At 45.9% G+C, this 19,476-nt stretch overlaps 1 protein-coding gene across 1 annotated transcript in view; it reads right to left on the bottom strand.

Moving 5' to 3' along the window:
* GALNTL6 (polypeptide N-acetylgalactosaminyltransferase like 6) overlaps nucleotides 1–19,476 on the bottom strand; it is a 1,867,045-nt gene that overhangs the window by 43,370 nt on the left and 1,804,199 nt on the right. Inside the window, exon 11 of the mRNA XM_077477209.1 lies at nucleotides 3,166–3,315. Coding sequence (XP_077333335.1) covers nucleotides 3,166–3,315 — 150 coding nt within the window. The remainder of the gene's footprint in view (nucleotides 1–3,165; nucleotides 3,316–19,476) is intronic.

Genomic DNA, 19,476 nt, shown 5'->3' with positions numbered 1-19,476 from the left:
CCCTTTGGCACAATCCCAATTTCTCAGAGCTCCTGTGCCACCTGGACTCCCTGTGGTGGACACAACGTGTCACCCATGCCTCCCACATTTTTGTTAACAACGTATTTACTTCCTTTGCTTCCTTTGTAGATCTGAAGGCTCATTGCGGAGTGACTAATAAATTATTTTTCAAATATCTTTTTTTGCATCATGCCATCCGGGCACAGTTTGCGGGTTTAACCCAGGAGCTCTCTGAATCACCACTGAAGGTGCTACTGTCGTATCCAGATATTGATAAACTGGTTATGACTGTTTACTCTCGTCTCCAATCGGATGGGGTAAAACCCTTCCAACTGGCTCAACGGAAATGGGAGGTTGTGATTCCTGTGTTGTCCAAGGAGGGGTGGGAGGAGGCCTCTGAAATCTGCTTCCAGGACCTTCTTGGTTCCAATGATCAATATACAAAGTTTAAATTCATACGCCAGTTGCATTACACTCCTGCCAGGTTGGCCCGCATGGGTTTTGACTCTGCTGCTATCCTGTTTTGGGTGTAGGTCTACAGACGCAGAGTACTTACATATGTTTTGGTCATGTCCTCCATTGTCGGCATATTGTCCCATTTACCTGTACCTATGGGTGTGTTGGACTAATGGGTGTGTTAAATGACCCATGACTATGGGTGTGTTAAATGACTTTATACACAGGACTTATACTTGTATTCTTGTATGTATATTATTATTCAATGCCAGGAGATTAATTTTGTTGCAATGGAAGGATGCCTCTGCTCCGGATATACAAACCTTTTACCGCATTGTGAATAAAGTTGTACCAATCCTCAAACTCATATATAATGGCAGGGCTTGCCCAAAAAAGTTTTTCAAGGTCTGGCAACCCTGGCTTGATATTGCTGATTCCTTTTGGAGTATAACTCCGCTCTCCCAACAGTAGTGGGTAACTGACTTCTGTTTAGGTCATTTTGTCTGTAGGTCGCTGGGCGTTCTGTTGGTGTCCCCATAACCCTTTAATCTGACCGTAAGGGAGGGGGCGGTGAGGTTTGAATGGTGGTTGCATGTAGTTGTGTGTGTGTGTGTGAATGGCGAATGGATGTCGTCTACCGTTTGTAGCACTATAGCGTACTTGTTTTGGGCCCTACGTGGTCCACATATGATAATCTTGATAAGCCATTCTATGAAGTTTCTGTCAGGGCTGGCTTAGCCCTTCCTTCTCTGGGCTGGCTGCTCAGCTGTCGGCTAGTTGCCAGCTCTCATCTCTCTCCACAGTAACCAGCTGTTCCTTATCCAGCTTGTCTGACCTGCCTACTTAAAGCTGTCCAGCTCACTTCATATCTGCCTTCGCCTTGGTCACATCACAAGAAACCATCTCCTACGGTTCTGTTTAAAGACTGGATTGCTGACATCCCTTCTGGCTCCTTATCCTGCTTGCTATTGCTCCACTTGTATCCCTGACTTCTGGCCTGGCTGATTAGCCGATCTGGTTATTAAACTCTGGACTGGCTGACTACTCGATCCGGTTACTGGACTCTGGCTATGCTTTGAATACTCTATTTACCTTTTTATTTTTATTAATAAACAAGTGTGATTTAATTGTACTTCTGTCTTGGTCTGATTCATGGGTTCTGACAGTTTCCCTCCGTTAGGGAAACCGGGGGTTAAGTTACTAGTGTGCTAAAAGTTGGCCATGTTTGGCTACTGGTTATATAATGCTCATTGTATACATGATCTACCTTTTGCAAAATGCCTGTCAAAACTTTATATTGAAAACCAATAAACAAATACTTTAAAAGAAAAAGGGTTATTTTGGGGATTAAAGATGCCCTAATGATGACTCCTGAGCTGGTAGGGGGAGAGGGGAAGAGAAGACAGGGGGCATAGATAAGACATCACCCCAAAATAAGCCCTATTGTGTTATTTGTAGCAGAAATTAATGTAAGACCCAGTCTTATTTTTGGGGAAACACGGTACACATTATTGGCCATTTAACTGCTGGAGGCAACACATCCACTGTAAAACAAAATGTTCCAATTGCTTCCTTGCCTTCTTGCTTTCCTTGTAATGATAACATAAATGGACCCTTTTATAAGTTGAGAAAACGTCATGGTGGCTTAGTGATGCGGCTCCAGGCTTTAACCACTACAATACAGGGCACTTTCACCCCCTTCCTTCCCAGCCCAATTTTCAGCTTTCGTCGCTCTAGCGCTTTCAGTGACAATTGCGCGGTCATGCTACACTGTACCCAAATGAAATTGTTATCATTTTGTTCGCACAAATAGAGCTTTATTTTGGTGTTATTTGTTCACGACTCCGTTTTTTTTTTTTTTTTGCGATATAAGCGCAAAAAAAGCGGAAATTTGGAAAAAAAACAATATTTTCTTTTTTCTATTTGAAAAGAAATCCAATAAAATCTAATTTTGTCATAAATTTAAGCCAAAATGTATTCTGCTACATGTTTTTGGTAAAAAAAATTCAGTTAAGTGTATAATAATTGGTTTGTGTGATCACGGACATATGTACGCAAATGATCATGTACATATGTGTGCAGGTGATCACGTACATATGTGTGCAGATAATCATTGGGACATGTGATTTTAGTGGGACATATGTGGGGGACATGTTTTTATTATTAGGGACATGTGTTTTTATTATTTGGGGACATGTATGTTTTGGGGACATGTGTGTTTTGGGGACATATGTGGGGACTGTGTTTGTACTGTGTGGTGTGTTGTGTGTTGACACTACACTGATGATCAGTGAGTAAAAAGCTGTAAAAAGCAGCCCATACTCACTGATCATCAGCCGGCTGCAGCGTTCTGCTCTCCTCTCCTCAGCGATGACTTCCGTGTGAGGAGAGGAGAGCCGATTGCCTAGCAACCGGCTGTTTGTTTACATCACATGACGGCCGTGATTGGACAGGGCCATCATGTGATCAGGAGGGCCAATCACAGAGCCCTCCTGCCGATCCGAGATGTGCCGTATCCGGGTGACACGAGCACATCGGGATCGCGCCGCTGCGCGGGCACGCGCGCGCGCGATCCCGCTACTTCTGAAGGACGTTCCTGAATGTCCTATCAGGAGTAGACGGCTCCCACCCGGCCGTATATATGCATTGGCCGGGTGGGAAGTGGTTAAATTATATTTTTTGTGGTATTTTTAGTACAATTTACATTACCTTTCTATAGCTCCAGTGCTGATTGCCCTTCATTCCATGACAGTCATAAAGTGTGACAGGACTATTACGAAAAATCGCATCGAAGCAGAATTTTCTTGTGTGAAGCGGCTCTCCGGGGCGGATGTCTTCTCTCCATCCGAAGGTGAAGAGCTAGAGAACAACATTATACATTGTTACTACAATGACAACAATTAAGAACACACTCCAGCTTTCTATCTGGGTAGCACTTTCATAACTGAAAGACTATAGCCCACATCATTTTATCAATGGTGTCAGCTAAATAGATTGCAGGTGAACCAAAACAAAAAGTGTGCACAGCTTTACAGTTAATATTCTTTAGAAAGCAGCTACAGCTTGAATAAGAATGACTGCCCCTGCCAGAACACTACATAGAAGGACCCTTTCTTTCTATATGGAAGCAGTGGTTTCTGATTCAGTGGTCTGATCGCTAAATCAGACCTATAACTGTCCAATCATACGAGAGCCTGAGATTTGTTGGAAGGAGAGCTATAGGTCTGACTCAGCAGGGGATGTATTCAATGGGCCGAAATCGCACTGGATTGCACCAAAAGTAGTGCTTGCGATCTGGTGTGGGCAAACACTGTGTTTGCAAGCTGCATTTGGGGTGTCATTAATAATACATTCACACCCACAGCAGATCACACACCCTGTGTGAACGTGGTGCCGGAAACATTCACAAAATAGGTTTTCCCGCACTGCATTCTGGTGTGAATGGCCCTAAGACATTGAACACCTTTTGTTTTGATGCACCTGGAATGTATTTAGCTGAGTAAAACTGAAAATGAATTGAGCTTCAAAGGTAAACATTAGTGCATATACACAATAAATGACAGCAACAAATAGGAGAAAAGAATGAACTCAAACAATGATTTTAACCCCTTGGCCTCCAGAAGATTTAGCTCCCTTCATGACTAGGCCATTTTTTGTGATACGGCACTGCGTTACTTTAACTGAAAATTGCGCAGTAACACAACGCTGTGCACAAATAAAATGTGTGTTATTTTGTCTCACAAATAGAGCTTTCCTTTGGTGCTATTTAATCACCACTGCATTTTTTTTTTTTTTTGCGCTATAAAGAAAAAAAGGCATACAATTAAAAAAATAAAAAAAACAAGAAAAACATTTTTATTTTCTGCTATAAAACATATCTAATAAAAAAAAATCAAAATTTTTCATAAATATAGGCCAATATTCATTCTGCTACATATATTTGATAAAAAAAATTGAATCCTTTGTGCAAAAGTTATAGCACCTACAAACTATGGGATATATATACTGGGATTTTTATTTATATATTTATTTTAATACTAGCAATGGTGATGATAAGCAGGACTGCAATATTGCGGCAGGAAATTGGACACTAACTGACATTTTTGTCACTTTGTGGGAATCAGTAACACTAATACAGTGATCAGTACTAACAATATATGCACTGTCACTGTACTAATGACACTAGCTGGGCAGGGGTTAAACATCTAGGATGATCAAAGAGTTAATTGTGTGCCTAGCCAGTGTTTTTTTTTGTTAGGTGCTTTTACTAAAGAAAGTGATGGATATTATTCCCTGAATATTCCCCAAATGAAATGTAAAGTTGCAGGGGGGTAGGTAACATTAGTGAGCATTCCAATGTGTAAAATAGACCTAAAATTTACCTGATTTTAATAATTAAATAATTTTAAAATAATAATAATTGACATAATTGGGACTCCATTGTGCTAAAAAAAACCTTTAAACTTCTACATGAGTTTTGTACTATGTTTCATTAAAAAAAATAGCTATTAGGGCTCACTTACAGTACATTACTTATTATACCCTTCAAATTTTACAGCAATAGAGAAGCACAATCTAAAAATGTTATGGCCATAAACCTTGACAATGATTCAAGGTAGGGACTATATTAAATGCATTGTGGAGGTGCATTTGAGTGTAATTTAAAATGAATGGCACTGTAGGGCAACAATGCACACTCATTGCAGTAACACAATGACCATATTTTAATGGAATGCAATGGTGTGCACAGGCCATGACACTTACACTCGCAACCTTTACTAAATAATTATGCCTTAAAATGAGTCCTTAACACTTAAAATCTTTATTTTGTAAATTTTTTAGATAGATTGATGAATTTTCTTAGATAGACGCTATTGGCAATATTTAACCATACATCCTGTCCCTCTGACAACTGTTTAACAGGAGGACAGAAAATTAAGGCTTTTTTTTCTATGAACGACATTGTGCCATTGACAGTGACATTGTGCCAGTGCCGGTGTTCTGTCAAAAACTATCCGGCTATCGTATAGTGTCTGCCCCGTACTGCGCAGGCGCAGCACTTGCGCAGTACGGAGGAGAAGGAGACCCTGAAAGTCTCCGAAGAAGAACGGCGCCTGCGCACTGAGTCCAGGTGCAAGACCCACCATCCAAGTGGACATACGGTAGCACATAGTAACAGGGCCCCTTGCGAGCTCGCTTTGCTCGCCATGCTTTGCTCGCCACGCTTTGAGCACGGCCTCGCTTCGCTCAGCTATTTTTTATTCTAAGTCCACTTGGATGGTGGGGCTTGAACCTGGACTCACGGCGCAGGATCCGTTCATCTTTTCCTCCGTACTGCGTACTTCAACTTTTCCAGTTGAAGTCACTGGAAGTGATGTAACGTGTAGGATACGGAGACCGGAAGTGACGCTTGCACCAGAGCGGTCGATCTGAACTGTTTTGCTGCTAATGCTGCCTATTTACCCCATTTCGTTTGTGAGTAATTTTAACCTTTTAATAAAGTCATGATTTTTAAAAACATACTACACTATGGTTGCTCTTATACTTATTCTCTGAGCTATATTGGAACATCTTGCTGGAGTATACGGTGACGGAGATCTGAGAGTGACCCCCTGAGGCCCCCCCTGCCACCCCCTTTCCTGGGACTCCTGGTATATCCAAGAGGAGGCTGCATATACACTATATTTTATATAGCGGGAAGGTAATTACCCAGTGTGCACACTTATGCGTGGAATCACTTATGTGGAGGAAGAACCTCTGAGATATTTCCCAGCACAGAATCACTTTAGATGTTTATGTGACATCATCACGGGACTGTGTTCACGTCATTAACAGCTGGATATAGTCCAATTTTTTGCACTCAGCACTTTCTGTTTATGGAGTTTTGTTCTATAGTTCGATTATTATATGTTTTTTATTATTATTTTGTGTTACACTAAGCACTTTGTTTGCATTTTTTGCACTTTATTTTTACTTGCTTGCATTTTTTGCACTGTAGTTTTGCATTTTTTGCACTTTATTATTGTCACTAGTTTGCGCTTACGTAGCCAGTAACTGTTTATATTTCAGTCACTTTGGTTTTGCTATGATGAACTCAGCGCTTTCTGTCATAGAAGTCTGATTTATAGTTAGACCACTGTATGTGGTTTTGCACTTAGCACTATTTTTATATCATAGAGATATAAGTTGCACTTGGGATTGTGACAGTTATTATTGTGTACACACTGTTGCAGGCACTATTGATAGAAGAATTTCTACATTAGGATAAGAGTTCTCCCTTACTACTTTACCATACTAGTTTGAATTAATACCATCTGACATATCTCCATCTGAATAATTAGCTCTATAACATTTTCGTGTAAGGTCCCATTTTTTTTGGAAGCGCAGCACCACCATTTTTTCTCATAACCTGATAGAGGTTCAAATCCTCTATTTTAATGAAAAATTCGATTTTTTCAGTCTCTGTCCTCACTGCATAGATTTCCTTACATTTCCTGCTAGGACACGACAGTGAGGCAAAATCTTTCTTTTTATGTAAAATAAAAATAAAAATGACAGGAGTTCTATGCCTTCCTCACTTTGTGTAAAAAAAAAAAGTTTTAGCTGAAGCTGATCTTTACCTCCCTTAATTCCCATAAAACAGTGAAATAGTAGGCTAACACTAATCAAATCCTAAACAACATTAAATAATGTCTATTTTATTAATCCATGCTGACAGAGAATTTCTCCAACAACTCTTACTGCTGATTGGACAGTTTACCCTGCCCGGAATGCAAAAGGGGGGGGGGGGGTTGTCCAGATTATTAACTGTGTACATGTGTTTTCAATAAACAGTCCATGTTCAGCAAACAAACGAGTATTGTCTTGTTTTGTGGTTGTTAGAGGTTGGAATATCTGATATCTATATTCAGACTGGGAGGAAGCAGTATATGACAAAAACATTCAAGCGGAGTGTGGGACGTTTCGTTACATTGGTGGCAAGCAGTAGGATGCTTCCTGCAGTCTGGGACATCCAAACCTCCACCTGGATCCAAGGTCAGGATAGCAGGAGAGGAGAAGAGGTATAGATACCAGCCGCCATGGAAGAGAAACTCGGAAAGGAGGTTGCAAGAGATGCAGATACAGCACAGAGGACCAGTATCAGAGCAGATCCTGTTGGGATGGTATGATTCTGTCCGCTGGGAACTCTGGAAGGAAGCGCTAGCCCGTGAGCAGCGACACCAGGGAAAAATTCTCTCCTCCTTCCACGAAAGGTACTAGTCGCAGTATGCAGTGTGAATGGTGTTTTTGGGGGAACAACTGTATAAGGAATGGAAAGCTAAGTTAGCCAGGCTGGTCCAGGTATAGATGCGGTTGGACGAGAGCTACAGAGCCCTCCACTGGTATGTAGCCCAAGTGTGCCCATGGACAGGGGACAACACCCCAACAGAAGGCTTTGGCTACGGCAACCCGGGGCTGTTATTAGAGAGGCTGTCACAGGACCCTGACTTTGGGAGCGATTTGGAGTGGCGTTTGGAAGAAATCTTGGAATACAGCAGTGACGGTCCATGTATTGTGGGTGCATGGGCGCCGCCCCCCATCCCTGCTGTCGCCTCCCTATCCATACGCCTGACCCCTTTCAGGACACTGGATGTATGGACTCGTATGGTGGGGGCAATAGGGGGTGTATTTTTTTGAAGCACCTGTTTGGAGCCAGAGGCTTCAAAAAAGGGTGGGCTCGGGGTGCAGGGAGTACACCCTGATCCCACCCAATTGTCTGACCATAGCGAATGAATATTTGCTATTTTCACACTGCATTGCCTCCCGCCACAGACTGGTAGCATGTGATGGGCACACTGGCAGCATGTGATGGGCACACTGGCAGCATTTGATGGACACACTGGCAGCATATGATGGGCACACTGGCAGCATTTGATGGACACACTGGCAGCATATAATGGGCACACTGGCAGCATTTGGTGGACACACTGGCAGCATATGATGGGCACAGTGGCAGCTTTTGATGGCACAGTAGCAGCGTTTGGCACAGTGGCCGTGTTTGATGGCACAGTGGCAGTGTTTGATGGGAACAGTGGCAACATTTGATGGGCACAGTGGCTGCAATTGATGGCACAGTGGCAGCATTTGAGGTCACAGTGTCAGTGTTTGATGGGCAGAGTGGCAGCATTTGATGGCACAGTGGCAGCGTTTAATGGGCACAGTGGCAGTGTTTGATGGCACAGTGGCAGTGTTTAATTGGCAGAGTGGCTGCAATTGATGGCACAGTGGCAGCATTTGAGGGCACAGTGGCTGTGTTTGATGGGCACAGTGACTGCGTTTGATGACATAGTGGCAGCATTTAATGGGCACAGTTGCAGCCTTTGATGGCACAGTGGCAGCTTTTGATGGGCACAGTGGCAGAATTTGATGGCACAGTGGCAGCGTTTGATGGCACAGTGGCTGCAATTGATGGCACAGTGGCAGCATTTGAGGGCACAGTGGCTGCGTTTGATGGGCACAGTGGCTGCGTTTGATGGCACAGTGGCAACATTTAATGGGCACAGTGGCAGATTTTGATGGGCACAGTGGCTGCAATTGATGGCACAGAGGCAGCATTTGAGGGCACAGTGACTGCATTTGATGACATAGTGACAGCGTTTGATGGGCACAGTTGCAGCGTTTGATGGCACAGTGGCAGCGTTTGATGGCACAGTGGGATTTTTTTTGAGCACCAGCCACCACTGGAATACAGAGAACGGATGATGAGTGTCTCAGAAGTTCCCTGGGCAGTGGAAGATTTGGAGTTTCTAGCCAACCAGGAATGGGAGCTGGAGATTGCCTACAGACAGCTGCTAGATTCTGCTCAGCTACCAGCTGATAACTCTGAAATCTTGGCTGAAGAGTTGGCACTATGGCAGAGTAACAGCGTGCTTTGCCAACCTGCCCCCGCAGATATGGATGCGGAGGTCTTATGACGAATGAAGCAAGTGCTGACTGACCTTGATGATCCTGTTTCTGCATGGGATGATCTTGGATGGAGGAATGCGTCTGTTCAGTAGCTGGATGAGGGTACGGGAGATGGAACAGTTGGCTCATCTCTCCAGCCACAGACCACAGAATGACCGTTCATCAGAGGATGTTATGGATTATGAGTCACCTGCCAAAGTGTTTGCACTGGGCCAAAATATATATGGGGGGGGGGGGGGCGTTAGTAAGAGAGGAGGGGGGAGTTGGTGAAAAGGCTGGGAGGGAATTAGTAAAAGAGGAGGGGGGAGTGGGTGAGAAAGTTGGGGGGTATTACTAAGAGAGGAGGTGGGGATTTTTGAGAGAGTAGGGGGAATTACTAAGAGAGGAGGGGGGCATTGGTGAGAGAGCTGGGGGGAGCATTGGTGAGAGAACTGGGGGGAGCATTGGTGAGAGAACTGGGGGGGCTGGGTTTTGTTTAACTTCCCCATTAAGCCTCTCCCACCATTAAGACTTTGGCCACATCCACATTTTGCCGTTACGCACGCCGCAGCTCACTTACTTCCTCATTTGTCCCTCATTCTAAAGTTCAAAAGTTGGAAGGTATGTGTATGTACTGTGCGCTCTGTATGTACTGTGCGCTCTATATGTACTGTGTGCTCTGTATTTACTGTTCGCTCTATACAGTATGTACTGTGTACTCTGTGTGTACTGTATGTACTGTGTGCTCTGTATGTACTGTTTGTACTGTATGTTCTATATGTACTGTGTGTTCTGTGTATAGTGTGTGCTCTGTGTATAATATACAATGTGTGCTCTGTGTATAGTGTGTCCCTAAAATGTTGCAGTTTTCTTTTGGGTGGAAGTAAAAAAATCAAGTCGTTTATGAGCTGCTTTAAGAAAGATCCCCGTGCAAAACGAGCAGCCAATTTTCCTTCAGTAAATCAACCATATAGTGCACGAGGACTGGGGATGGCCGAACGGTTCGCCCGGCGGTCGTTTCGTGGCGAATTTCGGCTGTTCGCCGTCCGCCCGATCGGCGGACTATTGCCGCCGTTCGCCCGGCAGACTTCCGTGTTTACTGTGTAAAAGAACTTTGACCTATGATGACACATCCATCATGGGGTACAGGACAGCCAATTGAGACATTACAGCACATGGACACTTGGACATTCCCCCTAACCTATAAATAGACCCGATCTGGCGGCCATTTTACATTCTTTCGTATGTCACTATAGGGAGAGGTTGCTGTGTGGAGCAGGGAGAGACTGCAGTGACCCAAATCGCTAGCTATTTGGTCCACAAAAGTTATTTTCAGGACTGGTATAGGTGTTAGGTGTAGTTCAGGATATAGGTTTGAGGCACTGCTGTGCTAGTGATTGTTGCAGTAGCCTGTCTTTTGTCAGTGTAGAGAGAGGGACAGGATGCTGTGTGTAGCAGGGACAGTCAGTTTAATCACCAGCTGTTACTATTAGGTCCACAAAAGTCCTTTTCAGGACTGGTATGGTAAAGTAATACAGGATATAGTTTTGAGTGCTATTCAAGTTATTGTTCCAGCAGCCTGTGTTTTGTCAGTTTAAATAGGGACAGGCAGTAAGCTGTGTGTGGCAGTGAGGGACAGTCAGTTTATTCAGTAGCTGTTACTATTAGGTCCACAAAGGTTCTTTTCAGGACTGGTATGGTAATAGGCTTGTACACGTATAATATTCTTTCTTCCAAATATAGAAAGAATATTATACTTGACTGCTGCCCTTCTGCTGCAGTAGTCCTTTATGAGTATAGGGACTGAGGTACAGTCTGCTAATCATTCACAACCTACTAGTTCCACAAAGGTCCTTATAAAGACTGGTAAGGTATAGGGTACTACAGTACATAGGGTTGAGTGAGGTACAGTCTGCTATTCCTTAAGGACTGGTATAGGTCCACAATATATAGGGTTGAGGTGCACTACTGCTGACTGCTGCCCTTCTGCTGCAGTAGTCATTTATGAGTATAGGGACTGAGGTACAGTCTGCTAATCATTCACAACCTACTAGTTCCACAAAGGTCCTTATAAGGACTGGTAAGGTATAGTGTACTACAGTACATAGAGTTGAGTGAGGTACAGTCTGCTATTCCTTAAGGACTGGTATAGGTCCACAATATATAGGGTTGAGGTGCACTACTGCTGACTGCTGCCCTTCTGCTGCAGCAGTCCTTTATCAGTATAGGGACTGAGGTACAGTCTGCTAATCATTCACAACCTACTAGTTCCACAAAGGTCCTTATAAGGACTGGTAAGGTATAGGGTACTACAGTACATAGGGTTGAGTGAGGTACAGTCTGCTATTCCTTAAGGACTGGTATAGGTCCACAATATATAGGGTTGAGGTGCACTACTGCTGACTGCTGCCCTATTCTGCAGCAGTTCTTTATCAGAATAGGGACTGAGAGTTTTGTAACAGGGTCATTTAAAAAATGAAAGGCAGAGGAAGAGGCAGGCCCTTCCGCAGGGGTGGTAGGGGTAGGGCAGGAGCAACAGGCTTGAGCCAAAGTGGGAAGTTGCAGAAGGTGCGTTCAATTACTTTAAAGGACGCACCAGACTTGGTTGAGTGGCTCACTCAGCCTTACCCTTCTGCACCCTTCTCATCCTCTCGATCTGCACCCTCTTCTTCACTCTCTGCTATGTGCACCCCCAAAGATACTACCACCAACAACACCACCACCACCACCACCACATACCTTCCGCTTGAGTCACAGGAATTATTTTCCGATCCATATCAAGACATTTCTGATGCGCAGCCACTCTTGGCATTGGATCAGGAAGAGGAGGTAGCAAGAACCGCCACTCAGCAGTCTGACGACAGTACCCAGATCAGCCCAAGGAGGAGGTTGGTCCCCGGTGTTGCTGCCTACTCCGAGATCTCTACTTATAGCGGTGGGGAAGGTGACGTTGATGATGACGTGTCTAGTGATGTCACGTGGGTGCCCACAAGAGAGGAAGAGGAGGGGAGTTCAGAGGGAGATATGGACCAGCAGATAGGGAGGAGAAGCAGGAATAACTTACATTGCACAGGAGGGACAAAGCAGACTGCTAATGTATCAGGAGTCATCGACCATGTACGGTCACATCTGGCGCTCCCAGGACGCCGGCACATGGCTCCGCAGTGTGGGCTTATTTTAACGTGTCCGCAGCTGACAATAGCGTTGCCATCTGCAATCTTTGCAGTCAACGCATTAGTTGCGGTAAGCCCAACACTCACCTAGGGACGACCGCCTTAAGGCGGCACATGAGCAGCCATCACCAAGCCCAGTGGGAGCAACGGAACACACAAAGCCACACTCCAGGCTCTCACCGTCCAGCCTCGTCTTCTACTTCTCCTTCTCCTCTCTCCTCACAATTGTCCTCCACTCCACCTTCCATCACGCCAAGCTCATGTTTTTCTGCAAAAAGGCAGGCTTCCCTGGGCCTAATGTTCGAACGTAAAAAAAATGATGACGCCGGATAACCCTCTTGCCCAACGGTTGACGGCTGGCTTGTCAGAACTGATAGCCCGCCAACTACTGCCATATAAACTGGTGGACTCGGAGGCCTTTCGAAAATTGTGGCCATTGGAACACCACAATGGAAGGTCCCAGGAAGGAAGTATTTCTCAGAGAAGGGCATCCCAGAGCTATATGGCCATGTTCAGCGGCAAGTGAATGTATCTCTGGCACACATTGTCGGTGCCAAGATACTACTGACCACAGACATGTGGTCTAGCAAACACGGGCAGGGAAGGTATATCACTTTTACTGCCCACTGGGTGAACCTTCTGACGGCCGTCAAGCATGTAACCCGTGGCACCCGTGTAGATTTGGTTTTACCGCCACGGATTGCATGCAGGCCTATCTCTTCTTCTCCTCCTCCTCCTACTCCATTCTCCTCCCTCTCCTCCTCAGTTGACTCCTCCTTTTCCGCTGCAAGCGTCTCTTCCGCTGCGCCGCCCAAGCTCCCCAGAAGCTATTTGACATGCCAGGTGAGACGTTGCCACGCCGTGCTGCGTCTGTTGTACCTGGAAGCCAAGAGCCACACTGGCCCGGAACTCCTTTCAGCTTTGCGTTCACAGGCAGATCAGTGGCTAACACCGCTCAATTTGACAGTTGGTAAAGTGGTGTGTGACAACGGTGCCAATCTGCTTAGCGCATTGAAAAAGGGCAAAATGACGCACGGGCCATGCATGGCACACGTCTTAAACTTGGTCGTGCAGCGATTCGTTGTCAAATACCCTGGGTTCCAGGACATCTTGCGGCAGGCAAAGAAAATCTCGGCCCATTTCAGAAGATCTTACACGGCCATGGCTGGCCTTGCTGACATTCAGCGGCGACACAATCTGCCGGTCAGACGTCTTATTTGCGATTGCCCGACGCGATGGAACTCAACCTTCTATATGCTTGATAGGCTGCTTCAGCAGAAATGTGCAGTTAACGTCTACCTGTATGAACTCTGCGGCAGAACAGGTTCTGGGGAGCTGGGTTTTTTTTCACCGAGCCAGTGGCTACTCATGCGCGACGCATGCAGACTTCTGCGGCCATTTGAGGAGATCACGAAACTGGTCAGTCGCAGCCATGGCGCCATCAGTGACATGGTACCTTATGCCTTCTTTATGGAGTGTGCATTGCGTCGTGTCATTGGTCAAGCTGTGGAGGAGCAGGAGCGGGAAGATGAGGAAGTCGCAATGCTGGATGAATTCCCAGGGGGGGCTACTCTATCTGAGACAAGTGAACAACAGGAGTCTGAAGAGGAGTCAGAGGAGGATGGTGCCGGGGCGGATGAGGAGGAGCAAAGAAGAGCATGCTTTAAACCTTTCTGGGATCCCTGTTGTTGTGCGTGGATGGGGAGAGGAGAATGAAGAGGACGGCATTATCCTGGATGATGAGCAGGAGCCAGGCCACCACACCGCTTCCAGTTTAGTACAAATGGGGGCCTTCATGCTCCAGTGTTTTAATAGGGACCCCCGTATAAAAAGCATAAGGGTCAAGGACCAGTACTGGGTGGCAGCGTACTTAGACCCCCGGTACAAACACAAAATGGCGTAAATGTTACCGCCGTCACAGAGGGCTGTCAGAATGGAGCACTTCCAGGCCTTGCTTCGAGAAATGCTGCATTCTGCTTTTGCGTGTGCTGGCAGAGGAGCAATTCCCACTCCCAGAGAAGGAGTTGTGGGTACCAATCCAACAGTGCCTGCAAGAAGAGGCCGGTTTGAAGATGTGTTGGTGACTTCGGATATGAGGTCATTCTTTCAGCAGACCCATCGACACGTGTCATCCGGATCCAGCATCAGGGAACGCCTAGACCGCCAGGTGTCCGACTACATCGGGTTAACGGCCGATGTGGACGCTCTGAGGAGTGATGCACCCCTGGACTACTGGGTGGGCAGGCTTGACCTCTGGCAAGAGCTTGCCCAATTTGCAATCGAACTGTTGGCTTGCCCCTCATCCAGTGTCCTGTCTGTAAGGACGTTCAGCGCAGCAGGGGGGATCATGACCGATAAGCGTACTCGCCTAGCTCACGACAGTGTTAACTACCTCACATTTCTAAAAATGAATGAGGCATGGATCTCTGGGGAATTCAACACATGTGACCAGTAGACCATGCATATGTCTATAAAGATTTTTTTAATCGAGCACACAGACCTTCTTTCTTCATTTGGCTCACTTCCTTGTCCAAAAAAAGCACACCGTGCTATATGCCCGTACCCTCCTGTTTGAAGAGGTTGAGCGGTGTCATATTTCTACTGGGGTTGCTTATTATGAGGGGCTCCCACCATCCCTGTGCTGTGCTGACTTCCTCCTGGGGCTGTACCTCTGCTGTGCATATTATGAGGGGCTCCCACCATCCCTGTGCTATGCTCATTATGAGGGGCTCCCACCATCCCTGTGCTGTGCTGATTTCCTCCTGGGGCTGCTTATTATGAGATGCTCCCACCATCCCTGTGCTATGCTGACATCCTACTGGGGCTGCTTATTATGAGGGGCTCCCACCATCCCTGTGCTGTGCTGACTTCCTCCTGGGGCTGTACCTCTGCTGTGCATATTATGAGGGGCTCCCACCATCCCTGTGCTATGCTCATTATGAGGGGCTCCCACCATCCCTGTGCTGTGCTGACTTCCTCCTTGGGCTGTACCTCTGCTGTGCATATTATGAGGGGCTCCCACCATCCCTGTGCTATGCTCATTATGAGGGGCTCCCACCATCCCTGTGCTGTGCTGACTTCATCCTGGGGCTTTACCTCTGCTGTGCATATTATGAGGGGCTCCCACCATCCCTGTGCTATGCTCATTATGAGGGGCTCCCACCATCCCTGTGCTTTTCGCTTTTCTGACTTCCTCCTGGGGCTGCTTATTATGAGGGGCTCCCACCATCCCTGTGCTGTGCTGACTTCCTTCTGGGGCTGTACCTCTGCTGTGCATATTATGAGGGGCTCCCACCATCCCTGTGCTATGCTCATTATGAGGGGCTCCCACCATCCCTGTGCTATGCTGACTTCCTCCTGGGGCTGCTTACGGTGCAGGTGTCAGTGCTCTCTATCACGGTGCTGGTGTCAGTGCTGTATATCACGGTGCTGGTGTCAGTGCTTTATATCACGCTGCTGATGTCAGTACTCTCTATCACGGTGCTGGTGTCAGATCACTCTATCACAGTGCAGGTGTCATTGCTGTATGTTACGCTGCTGATGTCAGTGCTCTCTATCACGGTGCTGGTATCAGTGCTCTCTATCACGGTGCTGGTGTCAGTGCTTTATGTCACGCTGCTGATGTCAGTGCTCTCTATCACGGTGCTTGTGTCAGATTACTCTATCACGGTGTAGGTGTCATTGCTGTATGTCACGCTGCTGATGTCAATGCTCTCTATCATGGTGCTGGTGTCAGATCACTCTATCATGGTGCTGGTGTCAGTGCTTTATGTCACGCTGCTGATGTCAGTGCTCTCTATCACGGTGCTGGTGTCAGATCACTCTATCACGGTGCAGGTGTCATTGCTGTATGTCACGCTGCTGATGTCAGTGCTCTCTATCACGGTGCTGGTGTCAGTGCTGTATATCACGACGCTGGTGTCAGTGCTTTATGTCACGCTGCTGATGTCAGTGCTCTCTATCACAGTGTTGGTGTCAGATCACTCTATCACGGTGCTGGTGTCAGTGCTTTATGTCACACTGCTGATGCCAGTGCTCTCTATCACGGTGCTGGTGTCAGATCACTCTATCACGGTGCAGGTGTCATTGCTGTATGTCACGCTGCTGATGTCAGTGCTCTCTATCATGGTGCTGGTGTCAGTGCTGTATATCACGGTGCTGGTGCCAGTGCTTTATGTCACGCTGCTGATGTCAGTGCTCTCTATCACGGTGCTGGTGTCAGTGCTGTATATCACGGTGCTGGTGTCAGTGCTTTATGTCACGCTGCTGATGTCAGTGCTCCCTATCATGGTGCTGGTGTCAGATCACTCTATCACGGTGCAGGTGTCATTGCTGTATGTCACGCTGCTGATGTCAGTGCTCTCTATTACGGTGCTGGTGTCAGTGCTTTATATCACGGTGATGGTGTCAGTGCTTTATGTCACGCTGCTGATATCAGTGCTCTCTATCACGGTGCTGGTGTCAGATCACTCTATCACGGTGCAGGTGTCATTGCTGTATGTCACGCTGCTGGTGATCATCTCCTGCACCCTCTTCTTTGCCTACCCTGACCTTCCCTCTCCTCCACTGCCTTCATGCGCCCCACAGTCCTGAATTGTCACAACAATTTCACATAATGCTTGTAGTTGTCAATCCCAGATTCACCTCATACATGTGTTATGTCATTGGCCAAGTGGTGGGACTATGTTTGTACAGCTAGTAATTATTTTGTGGCTGCAAATTTGACCTGTAGGTTTGCAAAGTTCGCCTCCCATTGAAGTCAATGGGGCCCGCCGCGAACGTTACGGTTCGCGAACTATCTGCCACGTCCCGTCGGAAGTTCGTCCATCACTAACAAGGACAAAATGAACAAGAATCTGCAGAAAGAAACAATATTACCCTAACCTGTGGCATTATGATGTTTCATAATACCATAGGTTACCGTTTGTCAAATACCATTATGCAAGTATGGTGGGCAATTATGAAGCTGTATGTTTTCACTAATCCCCGAACTTCAGCTTTGAGAACTAAGAACAACATTTTTTCTTTTTTTTTTTTTTCATATTTCTGCTAAAATATTCTAAACTAGAATATTGTTTTATTTTAGTAAAGGCAGTTCATAATGCTTCAAACATGAACTGTCAAATATGTCTCAGTCAGGTTGATATATAAAAAACAAGCTGAACACTAATAATTTTTCTTTCATTTTTTCCTTTTGCTGTTAAGATCATTTTAGGTAGGTACGCAATTCAGCAAGGCGAGATGCTGAGGAGTGACATCTCTCAATGTGCTTTGTACTTGGAGACTCTTGTGGATAACTAGGGAAGAGAAATAGAAGGAGGAGAGCTGGAAAGTGACCTGGGGTGTGCCGTGTTTACAAGGTCAGTGTGCCCAAAAGGGGGCATACCTAAGAAGTAATATGAAATAAAGAAGTGGTGAAATGAAGGGAATGGGTGGGTGGGATAATCCGAGAAAGAAGCCGACAGAAGGGAGGACCAGGGGCACACCTTTTAAAGGCGAGGCTCCTCCCGCAAATACAGGTGTGCGCACCTGCTTTTCTACTTGTGCTCAGAGACTCTTGTGGATAACTAGGCAAAGGAAATAGAAAGAAAGCTTGAAAGTGACCTGGGGTGTGCCGTGGTCATGAGATCAGTATGCCTAAAAGGAGGCAAAATCAATGAAATTAGGATGAGAATGCAAAGGAGGTTTATTGAAACAAATAGATTACAGGTTAATCAGTCAAGTATAGGAATGCCTGAGACATCTCAAAAAGTGGCTCATCCATGTACCTGGCGTATGATGACCTACACCTGCCTAACCTTTGGATGATGTGAACAGGAACCCCCTGACAAGAGGCCGCAGAAGCGCCCCCTATGTTGAAAGAATTACCTGAGTAAAACTTAGGATCCAACACCAGATTCCCTAAGAGGGTGTGGCAATGTTTGAAAAAGCTCTGAAGTGAGAGGAGTCCTGTGAAATGGCAAAAGTGGACTATCCCTGGGTTCATCTGCCAACTGGGCCATGAGTATATCCAAAACCGAAACCAAACACCAACCAGTTCCGATCTTGAAGTACCTAATATCAGGACCAGCTCCTGTTTGCTGTGTTTTACACGCATCCAGGTGTAATAGGTAGTGGTTGAATGCCTGACTAACTGACTAATGAAAAGTGTATGGGACCTAGCTCCAGTACGAGTAAATTCTCCCAATCTAAGAAACCCATAAAAGGCTAAATATATAGCTGCCTCAAGCACAAGACTAAGCAGCTGCCCAAAAGGGGACCTAGGCAACATATCTGACATGCCCAGGAAAACATGCCCTGCGACTGGAAGCCTGTTAGTAGGTCTAGGGGGGTTGCATTTCTGAATACCCTTAATGATGGCTTTAATGGAATGTGCTGCAAACACTGAAGGCCTACTGGGATGTCGTAGGGAAATGAAATACTGGATACCTGCCAAGTAACCCTTGATAGTACTGTGAGACAGTTTCAGTTGGGAATGACAGTAAGCCACAAAAGCCAAAAGGTATTGACTATTGAAGCAATCCAGCCCAGGGCACAGCGTTTGAAAAACCTGAAATGTTTTCCAGGCTGTTCTGTAAGCTTTCCTTGTATTGGCAGACAGTGACCTGTCAATCAATCCTAGAGCGCCCACCCTTTGTGCCTCTAGCCCTTCCTTAGGAGTGAGCAATGCGGGGATGGAGTGGCACAGCTGTCCACGTCTGGAACCTGCTGAAAAAATGATTTAAAAATTAAACCAAGATAGAGTATCTGCTGCTGTATTCTGTACACCACTGACAAAACTGCAGTGAATGTGAAAACTAAACTGAAGAGATAACCACACGAGCCTGCGTATGAAAGACATGATATACAGAGAACCCAAACTACCCTTGTTAATGATCTTAGAAATTGCCTGATTGTCTGTGTAGAATACCGTGTGGCGTGT

The sequence above is a fragment of the Lithobates pipiens genome, unplaced genomic scaffold, assembly GCF_037356315.1.
Source record: "Lithobates pipiens isolate NorthernLeopardFrog02 unplaced genomic scaffold, aLitPip1_a1.2 Scaffold_13, whole genome shotgun sequence".
Classification (NCBI taxonomy): domain Eukaryota; kingdom Metazoa; phylum Chordata; class Amphibia; order Anura; family Ranidae; genus Lithobates; species Lithobates pipiens.
Note: the sequence above shows the minus strand (reverse complement) of the source record. Positions and strands in the feature narration are given on the sequence as shown.